This window comes from Aedes albopictus, chromosome 3 (assembly GCF_035046485.1).
Source record: "Aedes albopictus strain Foshan chromosome 3, AalbF5, whole genome shotgun sequence".
Lineage (NCBI taxonomy): Eukaryota > Metazoa > Arthropoda > Insecta > Diptera > Culicidae > Aedes > Aedes albopictus.
The window spans coordinates 237,978,295-237,992,341 of NC_085138.1; the positions used below are offsets into that span (position 1 = coordinate 237,978,295).

Below are 14,047 nucleotides of genomic sequence, written 5' to 3' on the forward strand. Positions count from 1 at the left end.
GTTAAGAAGTGCCTAGAGGGATCTCTGAAACCAATACTGAATTAGACACGAATGCACCCTGGGGTGTAAAGTGTCGTTAAAAAGCAAAAAAAACAATACTGAAGATCCAGGATGGCCTCCTAAAGGATCTTTTGGAAGAATTCTCGGAGGAGTAACTGAAATTACCCCTGGATTAATTTCTAAAGAAATCCCTGAAGGAAATCCTGGACAAATTTAGGAGGCTTTAATCGAAATTTAAAATTGTGTAATTGTGTTACGCGTTATAACGATATTTTGCTGTATCAAAACGTCATTGAATGTATTTCTTGTTAAATTCTGGAAACCACAGCAATTCTTACTTCTCTTCCCAGATAATCTCGAAGGAATTATCGTACGGTACGTAGGAAGGAACCCACAGACTACATTTCGAAATTTTCTGCTAACTTAATAACTAACTAACTGACTAACTAACTAACTGACGATTTCATTTTTTTGTTCGGTGCATGATCACTGCGACCAATATTTCTGGCGATCGATTTGAATAGGTCGTAAGTTTGCCGTGATTCCTATGCAGATTCGACCTATTCAAATCGAACGCTAGATTTGATCTATTGTGGTATATCCCATGTGGTATAGTGCATGTATTGAATAGTAAAGTATTCGGTTTTATTGCACTAGTCATTTTCAACTTAATTGCAAGGAAGGATTCTGATTGATAGGTTCCGCTTTAACAGGCTCCTTTTTCAGTCAAAATCGGATCCCTTAACGAAAAAAACAAGAAATGATACCGATATTGACCATGCCTCGGAACCCTTTAGATCCGTGTACGCACTCAATCTCAAAGAACGCATCATTTTCCTAAAAATCCTGAAGGAATCTACAGATAAATTCCTAAAGAAATTGCCGTAAGAATTCCCAGAGAAAGTTCTGAAGAAATCTCCGGAGGAAGATATCTGGAAATTCTTGAATGAGCCCAAGAATAAAATTTCTGAAGGAAAACCCTGGATAAAATCCCACTTTCGACAAATTCACAATATGCGAGATCTCCATTACAAAAATAAGTAAAGTTGTAAGTCCCTTAGATGAACTTACTGTACGCTGAAAATTTTATTGATATAGATAAAATACCTTCGAAGGAAACATCCAAGGAATTCTTGATGGAATCCCTAGAAGAATTGCTGAACTAATTCTTAGAGGAATTCCGACGGAATCCTCGGAGCAGTTCTTGGTGAAATCCACGAATAAATTCCGAATCTCTTGAAAGAATTCCTGAATTTCTAAATAAATCTTCGGAGGAAGTCGTAAAGGAATTACTAGAGGAATTTATAAAAGAGAATGTCAGATACAATCAACGGAAAAAATCTCTATGTAATGCCGTCGTAGTTTTAAAATTAAACGAAACGATCCAAGAAGGAAAAAACTTTGAAGGAACCGCAGATTGTAATTAAAGTAATTATTGGGAAATTTTGAAAGGGCTGTGTATAATCTTGCTGATAAATTCCTGATGCATGGAAATGAACTTGTGAAGTACAAAACACTTTCTAAGAATTCAGCAAAAGAATGTTTGAAGTAATCACTACAAAATCTAAAGAAACTCTGGATAAGATTTTGGAAGTATCTTATTTGAGAAAGAATTTTTGATGGAATCCCTTGAAATATATATAAAAAAACTAGAGTTGTTCATGTAAGAATTTCTGGAAAATATTTGAAAGATTTTTTTGAATCTTTTTTTTTTGAGATATTTCTTGAAGAACGTTTGCACTGTTTTCAACATAGTTAACCCTCGAGAACTCGCGCTGTTGTATTTTGTACAACACGGTGAAAAAATCTCGCTTTTTGTTTTCAGCATTAGCGTGGTGCTGACTGAGGTGGCCGACCGCGCGAGTTACGGAAGGTTAATGAATCATAATGTTATCGTTTGATCATTATCCGTTGTTTCCATGGTAAGAACTTTGAATATAGGGCACATCATTCCGTTGTAGCTAAGGTAAATTATACTAAGTCTTTGACTCGAACTTAGGAAAGTCAGCTTTCCATTCAAAATGTGGGGCTCTCGTGCATAGGTGCACTTAAGTGTGCTGATTTATGACTTACTGGATGCACCCCTTCAGGAGCTCTTTCTGGGATTTCAGAGGAATTCTATACGGAATACCTCCAAGAATTCCTCCGCAATTTCTGCACAAATTTCATCCAAGACTCAATGACTTTCTTCTGGGAATCTCAGGGGGTTCCTTATGAGATTCTTCCGTGGGTTTATTTAGAATTACCTCAGAATTTTCCTCTGACATTCTTACAGTAACCTCTTCAGAGATTCCTAAACAGGTTCCATTCCTAAGCAGGATGCCTCCAGGAATTCCTCCCAAGATTCCTATCGGGATTCGTCAAGCATGTTCTTCTGGGATTTCTCCAGAAGCTCCTTCAAAGATTCCTCTATGTGTTCTTTTGCGGGTTCCTTACATTGATTCTACTAGCTACACACTCAAAACAGATTTGCGGGCTCGGCAAAAACGCGCACAGCCGTCTGCTCAGTAAAACTATCAGCTGATATCCCAGCAAAAAGTGACATTTGTTAGCTGACTCTCAGCAAAACGATTGCCGAAGCTCAGCAATGAACTGTCAAAAATGCTGAGATCTCAGCAAAATTGTTGTTTGCTGATTACTCGGCTGTGCAAATCTCGGCAAAAGAATGGAAAAATGCTGATATCCCGGCAATCTGAATTAAGTGTGTAGAGACTGCTTCTGGGATTCTTCCAGAAATTTCACCCGAGACTTCTTCAGAGATTCTTCCAGAAGTTCTTTCCGCGATTGCTTCAGGAATTGCTTCCTGAATTCCACCAGAAACTTTTCCGAAATTCTTTCCAGACAGAACTCCTCCAGGAATTCCATGCGAGTTTCCCTCCGAGATTTTTTAGATTCTTTATGAGATTCATCTAGAAAATTCGTCCAGGAGTTCTCTAAGAACTTTTTCCGGTATTCTTCCAAGAACTTCTTCTAGAACTCCTTCAGGAACTCACTCCGGGATTTTTTCAGGAATTACCTCCGAGATTCTTTCAAGTACTCCTTCTGGATTTCCTGTGGACATTCCTCCTACATCTTCTTCCGGGATTCTACCAGAAACAATTGCCCGGATTCGTTCCGGAACTGCTCCTAGCATTCCTCCGGGAGCTCCTTCCTGGATTCTATCAGGAACTGTCTCCAGGATTTCTTCAGGAACTGCTTCTTGGGCTTCGTAATCGGACGGTTAGCGGCATCAGTCGTCCAGGCGTATCGCAAGTCTCGGAGTGTTCGTTCTCGTTACATGTTGTACACGTTTTTTGACTCTGACTCCAAGTGACAAAACTCAAACATAAACATTGTGCCAGGGGTCCACTAATGCTCCTGATTACAACCATTACAATTACCGAAGGTACTTTTCGAAGAATCCTGGAATAAATTTCTGGAGAATCTACGGAAAGATTTCTAGAGGAATTTCAGGAAAAATTGCGAGAAAACCCAGAAGGAATTCCTGGAGGGCGCTAGAATGAATTCATAGAGATTTTTTGAAAGGAATTCGTAGAGGAACAGGAACTCTTGGACGAATCCCAAGCGGTATTCCTTAAGGAATCCAGAAAGAATCTGTGGATTCATCACTGGAATACTTCCTGAGAAATTTTGTCAGAGCTACTGGAAAAATCTCAGATAGAATCACATTAGGAATCTCAGTAGAAACTCTTGGACGAATCCCAGATGGTATAACAGAGCCGTAACTAGTACACTTCAACTATCTAGACTCTAGAGGACTCTTTCCACTTTTCGAAGACCTAGATTATTTTCCATTCATCTGTTATTTATTACGTAATGCGGATCTAGAATATTCTATACAGTTGTTAGGATAAACAATGTCAACGCGTGCCGTTTTCAATGTCCCATATAGTTTATCATTTCCCAATGAATTGATCAAACATCGATAGAACAATCATAGCACATTCGATATAGCACATGTTGATATATGTACTGTGTGCTATGGTGCATGATAATCAGCCACCTATAATGGTCTGCTTCCCACTCAGCCACTGATTGTCACCACGATTATGATTATTAACCCTCAGCCCTGATTCATCCACACGTTAGCATCCGATGCATTGAAAGTTTCATCACGACTTTCCGCTTTGTAACTACAAGTCATGATAAGCTCTGTGTGCCAGTCTGTGCTGTGGGATTTATGATGCATGCAGTAGCGGACCAAGATGTTCGTTCAATGACACAAAAATGCATTACCTGGGCAGTGCATCTAGCAGTGTCGCACGTCACACCATTGACGGACCGGTAGCCCATTAAAAACCTTGTATTTTTCCTGTACTTTTTGTTGTATCACATTAACCTTTGCCGCCCTGAAAAACATCGCTTCCATCAAACGCTGGTAGTAACACTATTAACAGTAATGCCCATTCGTGTCTAGAATTTCATCAGTTAGGAACGGACAGTGACATGGGTAGGGCATCGGGTGTACAATAATAAACCATTGCATTGGATTAGTCATACATGAAATATGAAATAATCAACTAATGGAACAAATTTGACAGACAACGGAAATAATCGGAATTATTGCTAAACGTTTCAGTTCCAAATGTGAATCAACTGAGCAGAACATAGATGAACATTGAATGAGTAGGCAAACATTGGACATTGCAGACATTCAGCCAGAGTTGTATGGTATTCTAGAATTGTTGATAACTCAATTTTCACTAGATGAAAATGCGAATGAAAATTTCAAAATTTAATACCGAAAATCATATGCATTACATAAATATGTTTCTTCCACTGGCATGGCACTGAACTTACCGGTAGCCCGAGATGGCGTTTAGTAAACTGCTTTTTCCGGCACCGGAGGGTCCCATGATTGCTGATAATTGGCCATGTCGGAAAACGCCACTCACGCCTTTCAGTATTGTCTGTTTTCGGCTTTCACTGACTGCAACGAAGCAAAAGAAAACAAATGTTCGTTAATTGCCTATATGTACCGTAGATAGTAATGGACGGACAGGTGTGCATTGGGTTAGGTGTTAGGTCATAATGATCGAGGCATTCCTAATTCCTTCCTTTTCTTTTATGGCTATACATCCTAACAGGAGCTTGGTCTGGCTTTAAAATTGTTCGTTCGTTTGAGCATAACCCACGCGACGAAATAAGGACTACGATTGGAAACTTGGAACATGGAATTGCAAGTCACTAGGTTTCGCAGGATGTGACAGGATAATCTACGACGAACTACATCCCCGCAACTTCGACATCGTGGCGTTGCAGGAAATTTGTTGGACTGGACAGAAAGTGTGGAAAAGCGGGCATCGAGCGGCTACCTTCTACCAAAGCTGTGGCACCACCAATGAACTGGGAACAGGATTTATAGTGTTGGGCAAGATGCGACAACGTGTGATCGGGTGGCAGCCGATCAACGAAAGGATGTGCATGTTAAGAGTTAAGGGCCGTTTCTTCAACTACGTCCACTGCCCACACGAAGGGAGACCTGATGACGAGAAAGAAGCGTTCTACGCGCAGCTAGAGCAAACATACGATGGTTGCTCGCCGCGTGACGTGAAAATCATTGTCGGCGACATGAACGCGCAGGTAGGACAGACCGGTAATCGGGCGAAACAGCCTGCACGCCGTATCGAATGATAACGGCCAGCGATGCGTAAACTTTGCAGCCTCCCGTGGTATGGTAGTCCGAAGCACCTTCTACCCCCGCAAAGATATCCACAAAGCCACCTGGAGATCACCCGACCATCAAACAGAAAACCAAATCGACCACGTTCTAATCGACGGTAAATTCTTCTCGGATATAACCAATGTCCGCACATACCGCAGTGCGAATATAAATTCGGATCACTACTTAGTCGCTGTATGCATGCGCTCAAAACTTTCGACAGTTATCACCACGCGTTGAAGTCGAACGCCGCGACTCAACATAGAGCAGCTGCGTAATGTAGAAGTGGCTCAAAACTACGCGCAGCAGTTAGCAGTGGCCCTACCAACGGAAGAGCAGCTTGGCGCAGCTACACTTGAAGATGGCTGGAGGGACATCCGATCCGACATAGGTAGTACCTCGGCTACAGCACTAGGCACTCCGAATCACAGAAACGACTGGTACGACGGCGAATGTGAACAGTTGAAAAACGAGAAGAATTCAGCATGGGCGAGAATGCTGCAACACCGTGCGAGAGCGAATGAGGCACGTTACAAACAGGCGCGGAACAGGCAGAACTCAGTCTTCCGGATGAAGAAGCGCCAGCAGGAAGAACGAGATCGCGAAGCGATGGAAGAGCTGTACCGCGCTAAGGACACACGAAAGTTCTACGCGCAGAGGCTTGGTGCCACAAGCCGACATTTGCCGAGATAATCACGGGAATATTCTCACGAGCGAGCGTGAGGTGGTCGAAAGGTGGCGGCAGCATTACGATAAGCACCTTAATGGCGACGTTGCAAGTACCGAAAGTGGCGTGGTAACAGATCTAGGAGTATGTGCACAGGACGAAAGACTTCCGCCCCTTACCTCCAAGAGATTGAGGAGGAGGTTGGCCGGTTGAAAAACAACAAAGCCGCTGGAGCAAATCAACTACCAAATGCTTCTTAAATACGGTGGAGAAGCACTGGTGAGAGCACTACACTGGGTCATTACCAAGATTTGGGAGGAGGAAGTATTACCGGAGGAGTGGATGGAAGGTATCGTGTGTCCCATCTACAAAAAGGGCGACAAGTTGGATTGCGGAACTATCGCGCGATCATACTACTGAGCGCTGTCTACAAGGTACTCTCTCAAATTGCATGCCGCCGCCTATCACCGATTGCAAGAGAGTTCGTGGGGCAATATCAGGCTGGATTTATGGGTGAACGCGCTACAACGGACCAGATGTTCGCCATCCGCCAGGTGTTGCAGAAGTGCCATGAATACAACGTGCCTACACATCACTTGTTCATCGATTTCAAATCGGCGTATGATACAATCGATCGAGAACAGCTATGGCAGATTATGCACGAATACGGACTCCCGGATAAACAGATACGATTAGTCAAGGTGACGATGTATCGAATGATGTGAGTAGTTCGAGTATCAGGGTTACTCTCGAGTCCCTTTGAATCTCGCAGAGGGTTACGACAAGGTGATGGTCTTTCGTGCTTGCTGTTCAACATTGAAGGTGTAATAAGGAGAGCGGGGATAAACACGAGTGACGAGTGGGACGATTTTTACGCAGTCTGTTCACTGTTCAGCTGCCTGGTTTCGCTGATGATATTGATATTATATAGCTCGTAAATTTGAGACGATGGCGGAAACGTACATTTGACTAAAGAGTGAAGCCAGGCGAATAGGGTTAGTCATTAACATGTCGAAGACAAAGTCCATGAAGGCAAAGGGCTCCAGGAAGGAATCAGCGCACCCGCCACCCCGAATTCATATCGGCGGTGATGAAATCGAGCCGGTTGAAGAATTCGTGTGCTTGGCCTCACTGGTGACCACGGACAACGACACCAGCAGAGAATTTCAGAGGCGCATTGTGGCAGGAAATCGTGCTTACTTTGGACTCCGCAGAACTCTACAATCGAATTAAGTTCGCGAGTTCGCCGTAACACGAAGTTAACTACCTACAAAACGCTGATAAGGCCGGTAGTCCTCTATAGGCACGAAACATGGACCCTACGTGCAGAGGACCAACGTGCCTTTGTAGTTTTCGAACGGAAGGTGTTGCGTACCATCTACGGCGGAGTGGAGATGGAAGACGGGACTTGAAGAAGGCGAATGAACCACAATCCATACCACGAAAATCGGGAGGCTACGGTGGGCGGGTCACGTCATCAGGATGTCGGATAGCAACCCGACTAAAATGGTTCTCGAGAGTCATCCGACCGGTACAAGAAGACGTGGAGCGCAGCGAGCTAGGTGGGTCGACCAAGTGGAGGACGATCTGCGGACCCTACACAGAGTGCGGAACTGGAGGCAAACACCCAAGGACCAAGTGGAATGGAGACGGCTACTATGTACAGCAGAGGCCACCCCGTGCTTAGCCTGATCGGTAAGGTAAGTAAGTATAAGTAATATTTCAATTACTGAAACAGTTCACATCTCGTAAAACAAAGACTAAACATATGAAAAAAATCTGCAACCCTGTTATTGTTCAACAGCACAATTGTGTTGGTTCCTCACGAAAGGGATATAGCTAGTATTTCTGAGAATTTGAGCAGGGATCTTTTAATTTTCTTTGAAGATGAATATGATTGTTCTGGGAATTCCCCTCTGATGTTTCAAAAGTTAATATGTTCTGAGACCAACTATCACCAAATGATATTAATTATCCAGAGATCCAGGCATCAACACCAGGCTTCTTCGAGGGTCCCGCCAGGAATCCACTGAATATTAATCAGACACTAATTTCAGCAGAAACCAGATGATAACTTCGATAAGAATTGAGTCCCAGGCAAACCCACGGAACATCTTTTGATTTCTCTAATGAAAGTTGGCAGCTTCCGGGTTATCTCGCTTGCAATTAAGGTTCCCTGTTGATTTGATTTTCAGCCATGTGTTTCCAAGAAGATTGAGTAACACATGGTGGCGCATGGTTTTTAGTGCCTACGCTATCCATGTTAAAGGTCATACAAATATGACGACCATCGTTTGAGGGGGGAGGGTGTGTATAGGTCTGTATAGTTGTGACACTCTTTCTGTATAAGTTTGAATTCTTGAAAAATGATGGACGTCATTTTTTAATGTTGTCATTAAGTGTCATCTTACGCCATGGCAGATGACCTTTTTGCATCACTTCCGTTTTACGATCCAACATTAAACATCGATCACAATACATTCACGCAGAAAAAACTGTTTTAAAATCAAAAATATTTGAGGTAAATCCAAATAAATTGTCAATTTTTTCAGGCCACAAAAATAAAACTGTTTGGAGCAAATCGAACGTCACATTTGAAGCAAATGCAATCCATGTTTGGAACAAAAATGCATCTTCTGACAGATTATGTTAGTAACATATGTAAATATTTTTGTTTTTTTTTTTGTGGCAGGTCGGCCCTACGGAAATGTTTGTTTCTCATTAAACTTATAAAGTCATGTCCTTCGCTGGAAAAAACCCACTTCCTGTGTTGTACTTTCAATGCCAACATCATGTTTACATCTATTAGGTAACATACGCTCCCGAAAACAACGGAATTTCGTGCAGACTTTCGGTGAACCTTGCCTTTTTTCCAGGAGGAAGTCTTGTTTGATGTTGCAGCTGGAACTTGTGAGTTTTGTTTATGTTCTCGACGGAACGGGGGGCTCCTCAATGGGTATTGTCAAAATAAATGTGTAATTGAGTTAGTTTGAAAAATAAAAATTTTAGTTTTAAACATTTTATCAATTTACCGAATAAACATAAATATTTTTGTTTCTAACGAATGAAATTTGTCTCCGTGATTAGTTTCGTGAATATTTCGGCTGAAGTATCAAGCAAATATTGTTTAGTTGCTGTTACCAATTTGTATGCCTAAATAAGGCTAAAAACGATGAAAGTTTGAAAAAATGGTACCCGACTTTAAACCTACTTTCTTTGCTGAATCACGCAAAAGGGAAAAGTCCACAATAGCCAATGAGCCCAGCGCCTGTTTGAATTTATGTAGGTTCGTCATCAAACTGTGCTTTTTGTTTCTACCCTCCTATTGAATTGGGACAATATATAGTCAATTGTACATTTGAGTAATGTAGGCGATTTTTTCCCAGCGCGTTAGCAGAATAAGATGAGAATTAAACCTTTGATGTTTTATATTGATGGAAAATAGTAATAAAAAATGCACCTACAGTCTACCAACTTTTATTCGTCCCAGAACCCTCTACACCAGTGTATACTTACTGATGCTCTTCCGGACATTGACCGTGTACACCACATCTTGAAATTCCACGTCTTTCGTCATACTGGCGCGGGCGCGAGAGCTTCTAGCTACTATGGAAGCTGGTTATTCTCGACGGTGCACTTTTTCGCTCTCTTCCAGAGCCGCTCGAACAATGCACTGTGAGACCGGTTTCAGTGTCGTGCTCTGACTGAGGACGATCTGCTTCTGCGGGTGCTTTTCACTTTGCAGTTTTAAATACTAGGTATCCTATGTCGTCGTTGAACTTACTCTATCTGAGACTTCTCGCGACCGGCGACTGTTTGAACGCATTTGGCTTTGTTGGTAGAAAGTTTGGTTGACTGTTGAATTAACTGCTGCTAGGTGCTAGATTGATGCTCTTTTGAATTCGTTCTCGCCTTCCGTGACCGATCTGCAATGAGAAATAATAAAATATATAGTTAACCAACTGCTGGCCATGTGCTGTCGAGTGACGACGGAGTTCGTTTATTATCAATCGAATCACGATTACTGACTCATTTATTTCAAAGAAACTGTTTGTCTGCATGCGTCAATATCGTCATTCACCCTTTAGTTCTTGAAAAGGAAACCTCAGTTCCTAAAGATTGTAATTACACATCATGCTAGTTATTCCGTAAGACATGAGAACAGGGACGCCCTTGTATATATTTTAGCTTTATCAATGTAGTTCGATGATCAGACGTATTAAAATTTTCCTTAATATTTATATTAATGTATGTAATTGTGTTGATCTCCTTCCAGATTCCTTCTGGCAGTTTTCCAAGATTCGAACGATTTTTTCCGGAATTTCGGAGAATCTTAAAGAATTCTCGAATTCTGATCGATTTCGCCAGTAATTTTTCACGAGCATTCAGCACAATTTCTTCCAGAGGCTTTTTCGGTAGTGCTCCTAGAGTCCTTTGCTGGATTATTTAGAGTTTCTCCTTTGTTTAACCTAAACCTTCACCTCGGAATCTCATCATTATTTCACCACCACTAGCAACCTCAAAGCTTGTAGTAAATACTACACTTTTATTCACATCAAATGCTTGTATAATTTTTGTAGTATGTTCGAAAGTTGTAGTGTAGTAAACTCGATTTTATTTATACGAACACGTTCCACAAGTAGTGTTTACCACCAAAAATGCAGTTAACTCAAACTAACTACTTTCAATTTATATGACCTAATGAATGTTCAGAAAAAAGGGTGGGAAATTAAATTAATGGCGAAACTTCTTGGATGATTCTGTCACGGTCGCCATGTAATATGCCTGGCTGTGATATTGTACTATAAGATGACTTCTCAGGTTCACGTGACAATATTTTTTTCCTGTACACGGAACCGCCAAACTACCCAAAATTGAGTTCGTTTGACGCAATTCTATAGTTCGGCCCAATAAGCCAAAATTTGAGTAAATCGATTAAGCTCACGCTAGGTAGATTGCCTTTACCCCCAGCTAAAAATATACTCAAGAGTAAGTAAATTCAACCTAAGACCCCCATTCAACTCAATTTTGAGTATACCGACATTTACCCAAAATTGGCTTATTAGGGTCAAGGATGGATAGATGCATCTTTGTTTGTTTTTGACAACATCCGTGAGCCAGAGAGGGAAAACAACCTAATTTTGGGAAACGAGTTTATTCGATATACTCAATTTCGAGTAAAATCGACCCAAATATTAGGTAGTTTGGATTTTCCGTGTAGGGGTACACATCCACTGCGACCATTAATTGATCTATAGGATACTGCAAGATGACGTCATGAAGCCGTGCACTGACAGTTCAGCGAGCTTGTTTACATGGACTTAGTCTCAGGCGGAGATCCGGCGAACCTGTTTTTCGATAAAATTTCAGTGAAACGGTAATTAGACGATTGGTTGTGTATTAGTAAAGAACTGATTAATGCATCTTGAGCTTCAATAGAAAATGTCAAGATGGGCAGTGTCCGGTTAAAAATCCTGTTTACACACTTAATTCGCGTTCACTAAGTTTCAGTAGTGTGTTCGTGTTTTTCACGCTTGGCACGATGAATCTCTTTGACTGTAATATCCCAGGTGCAGTATGCCAGTTTGCTCCTACGCTCTGTTTTTTTTTCCCAATTTTTAGCTCCATCGATAGAGCACTTGATGATACTCCACAGAAGGGTTCCGGTCCATACAAGGCACCTAGCTAGCTGATCTGCAATTTCATTGCCTGCAATTCCACAATGATATGCGACGAGTCGGTCTCAACAGTCGGGGCACGATTTTCATGGAATCCGGCCAATTGGTCTGTTTTGCGTGTGACATGGATATTATTATTTAGGGGCAATGGAAATTCGCGGTAAAATTTCTTAAATTTCGCGGACTACTATTGTGAATTTCGCGGTCCTATATTTTTGACCGTTTTGTTGAAGAAAACTTCAAATCTGCATGTTTTATGAATAATTTACTTGATTTTTTGAGGAGTAATCAAAAATTCACTGAAAAAAGTAGCAAATTTGAAAAAAAAAGTATGAAACAAATATATACTTAAAATGCAATAAACTCGTAAAAAACTTTACACTGTCAAAAGTTATCAGTCAATTTTGCTAAAATATTTGTAATTGTTGGAAATTTGTTTGATATTTTAACAATTTAACCCATTTTCGCGGCATTTCGCGGAATTCCTCAAATTTTGCGGCTATAGCCCAATTTCGCGGATTTCGAGGCTTCCGCGAAATCGCGAATTTCCATTGTCCCTAATTATTACATTTGGAACGGTGGCAGAACTATATACCCGCCTGGAACGTGAAGCGGAACCGTGGAATCCAGGATAAGCCTAGGCAGCATTGTTACGACAAATGGGGACACTTTCGAGGTGGTGGAGGACTTCGTCCACCTCGGGATCTTATTAGCCCTAAAAGGGATACCTTCATGGCCTCAGTTTCGTCACCTCGCTGAGTGTGTTCCATCAAAGACGAGCTCTGAAAGGCGCCTGTGGTCCAATGGACCCCAGGTATCCCTTTTAGAGTTAACAACGTTTGTCGTGAAATACGAAGGCACATGATTAGTGGATTCGGATCGGATGTTCGCCATCCGCCAGGTGTTACAGGAATGCCGCGAATACAACGTGCCCACACATCACTTGTTCATCGATTTCAAATCGGCGTATGATACATTCGATCGAGAACAGCTATGTCAGATTATGCACGAATACGGATTCCCGGATAAACCGATACGATTGATCGAGGCGACGATGGATTGAGTGATGTGCGTAGTTCGAGTATCAGGGAGGCGGAGGGGACACTACCGCAGCTCTATCTGTGGATGAAAATTCAACCTTCATGCAGTAGTGTGCGTAACTGATTGCATGCGGATACCAAAACATACGCACATCACCTTCTCCTATGACAAACTATGAACAATGTTACAGAGACCTTCCACCTTGATACGTTTAGAGAGCGCCACTTGACTGGTCGCTTGACGCTTACACATAAAAAGGCCAGAAATAGCATTCTTTCTATTTTGATTTTTTGTTATTATTAAAATTAAAAGTTATTTAAAGCTTTTTTTTTAATATCATAACTTTTGAACCAGCTGACCGATTTTTAAATTTCTAAAAAAAACACAGATAACATCATGTTAGCCAGCTGTTTCATCTTATCCCACAAGCTAGACTAGAGCTGAAATGGAATTAGTTTTAAAAGTGGTGTAATATCCTTGATTGTGTCAAGAAATGACTTGATTTTAGCACTTAGGCCACACACATTTTTTCCGCTTGTCTCAGTAAAGCTCAGAAAAGAGTGAATTTTCTGACTGTGCAGCTTATGCAGATGTGTGTGAAGCTTGTTCATATTTGAGTTACCTTTTTTTAGCATGAGGGATAGAGTGAGTAGTAAGATCAAAAGTGGAAAGCGAGGGTACATTCTTTGAACCGAAGTGTAAGGGAATTTCTGAAGGACCAGTCAAAGTCTTTAACAATTATGGTTGGCGGTTTATCAAGCGGATGGTTTTACCAACTTCGGTACCGCCACCGCCAAAGCGACCCAATCTGTTAAATTGCCGTCACGCGGAGGGAAACAACGATATCTTTGATTAAACATTGGGCTACTAACGCAATGTAGACCAAATATTAGACGACCCGTCCCCGTCCATTCAAAAATTTGAAAATTTCTTTGGAGCGTAAACTTTGACCAGGCCCTGCTCCCTCCAAAAAATCTACATGGTTTATGGTCAGCCTCT

At 41.5% G+C, this 14,047-nt stretch overlaps 1 protein-coding gene across 1 annotated transcript in view; it reads right to left on the bottom strand.

The window, feature by feature from the left end:
• Nucleotides 1–14,047, bottom strand: part of LOC109407709 (ATP-binding cassette subfamily G member 4) — a 127,158-nt gene that overhangs the window by 22,594 nt on the left and 90,517 nt on the right. The window contains exons 4-5 of the mRNA XM_062859682.1: nt 9,846–10,255; nt 4,801–4,930 (exon numbers count right to left, since the gene is read on the bottom strand). Of these exons, the coding sequence (XP_062715666.1) occupies nt 4,801–4,930; nt 9,846–9,906 (191 nt within the window). The 5' untranslated portion in view covers nt 9,907–10,255. The remainder of the gene's footprint in view (nt 1–4,800; nt 4,931–9,845; nt 10,256–14,047) is intronic.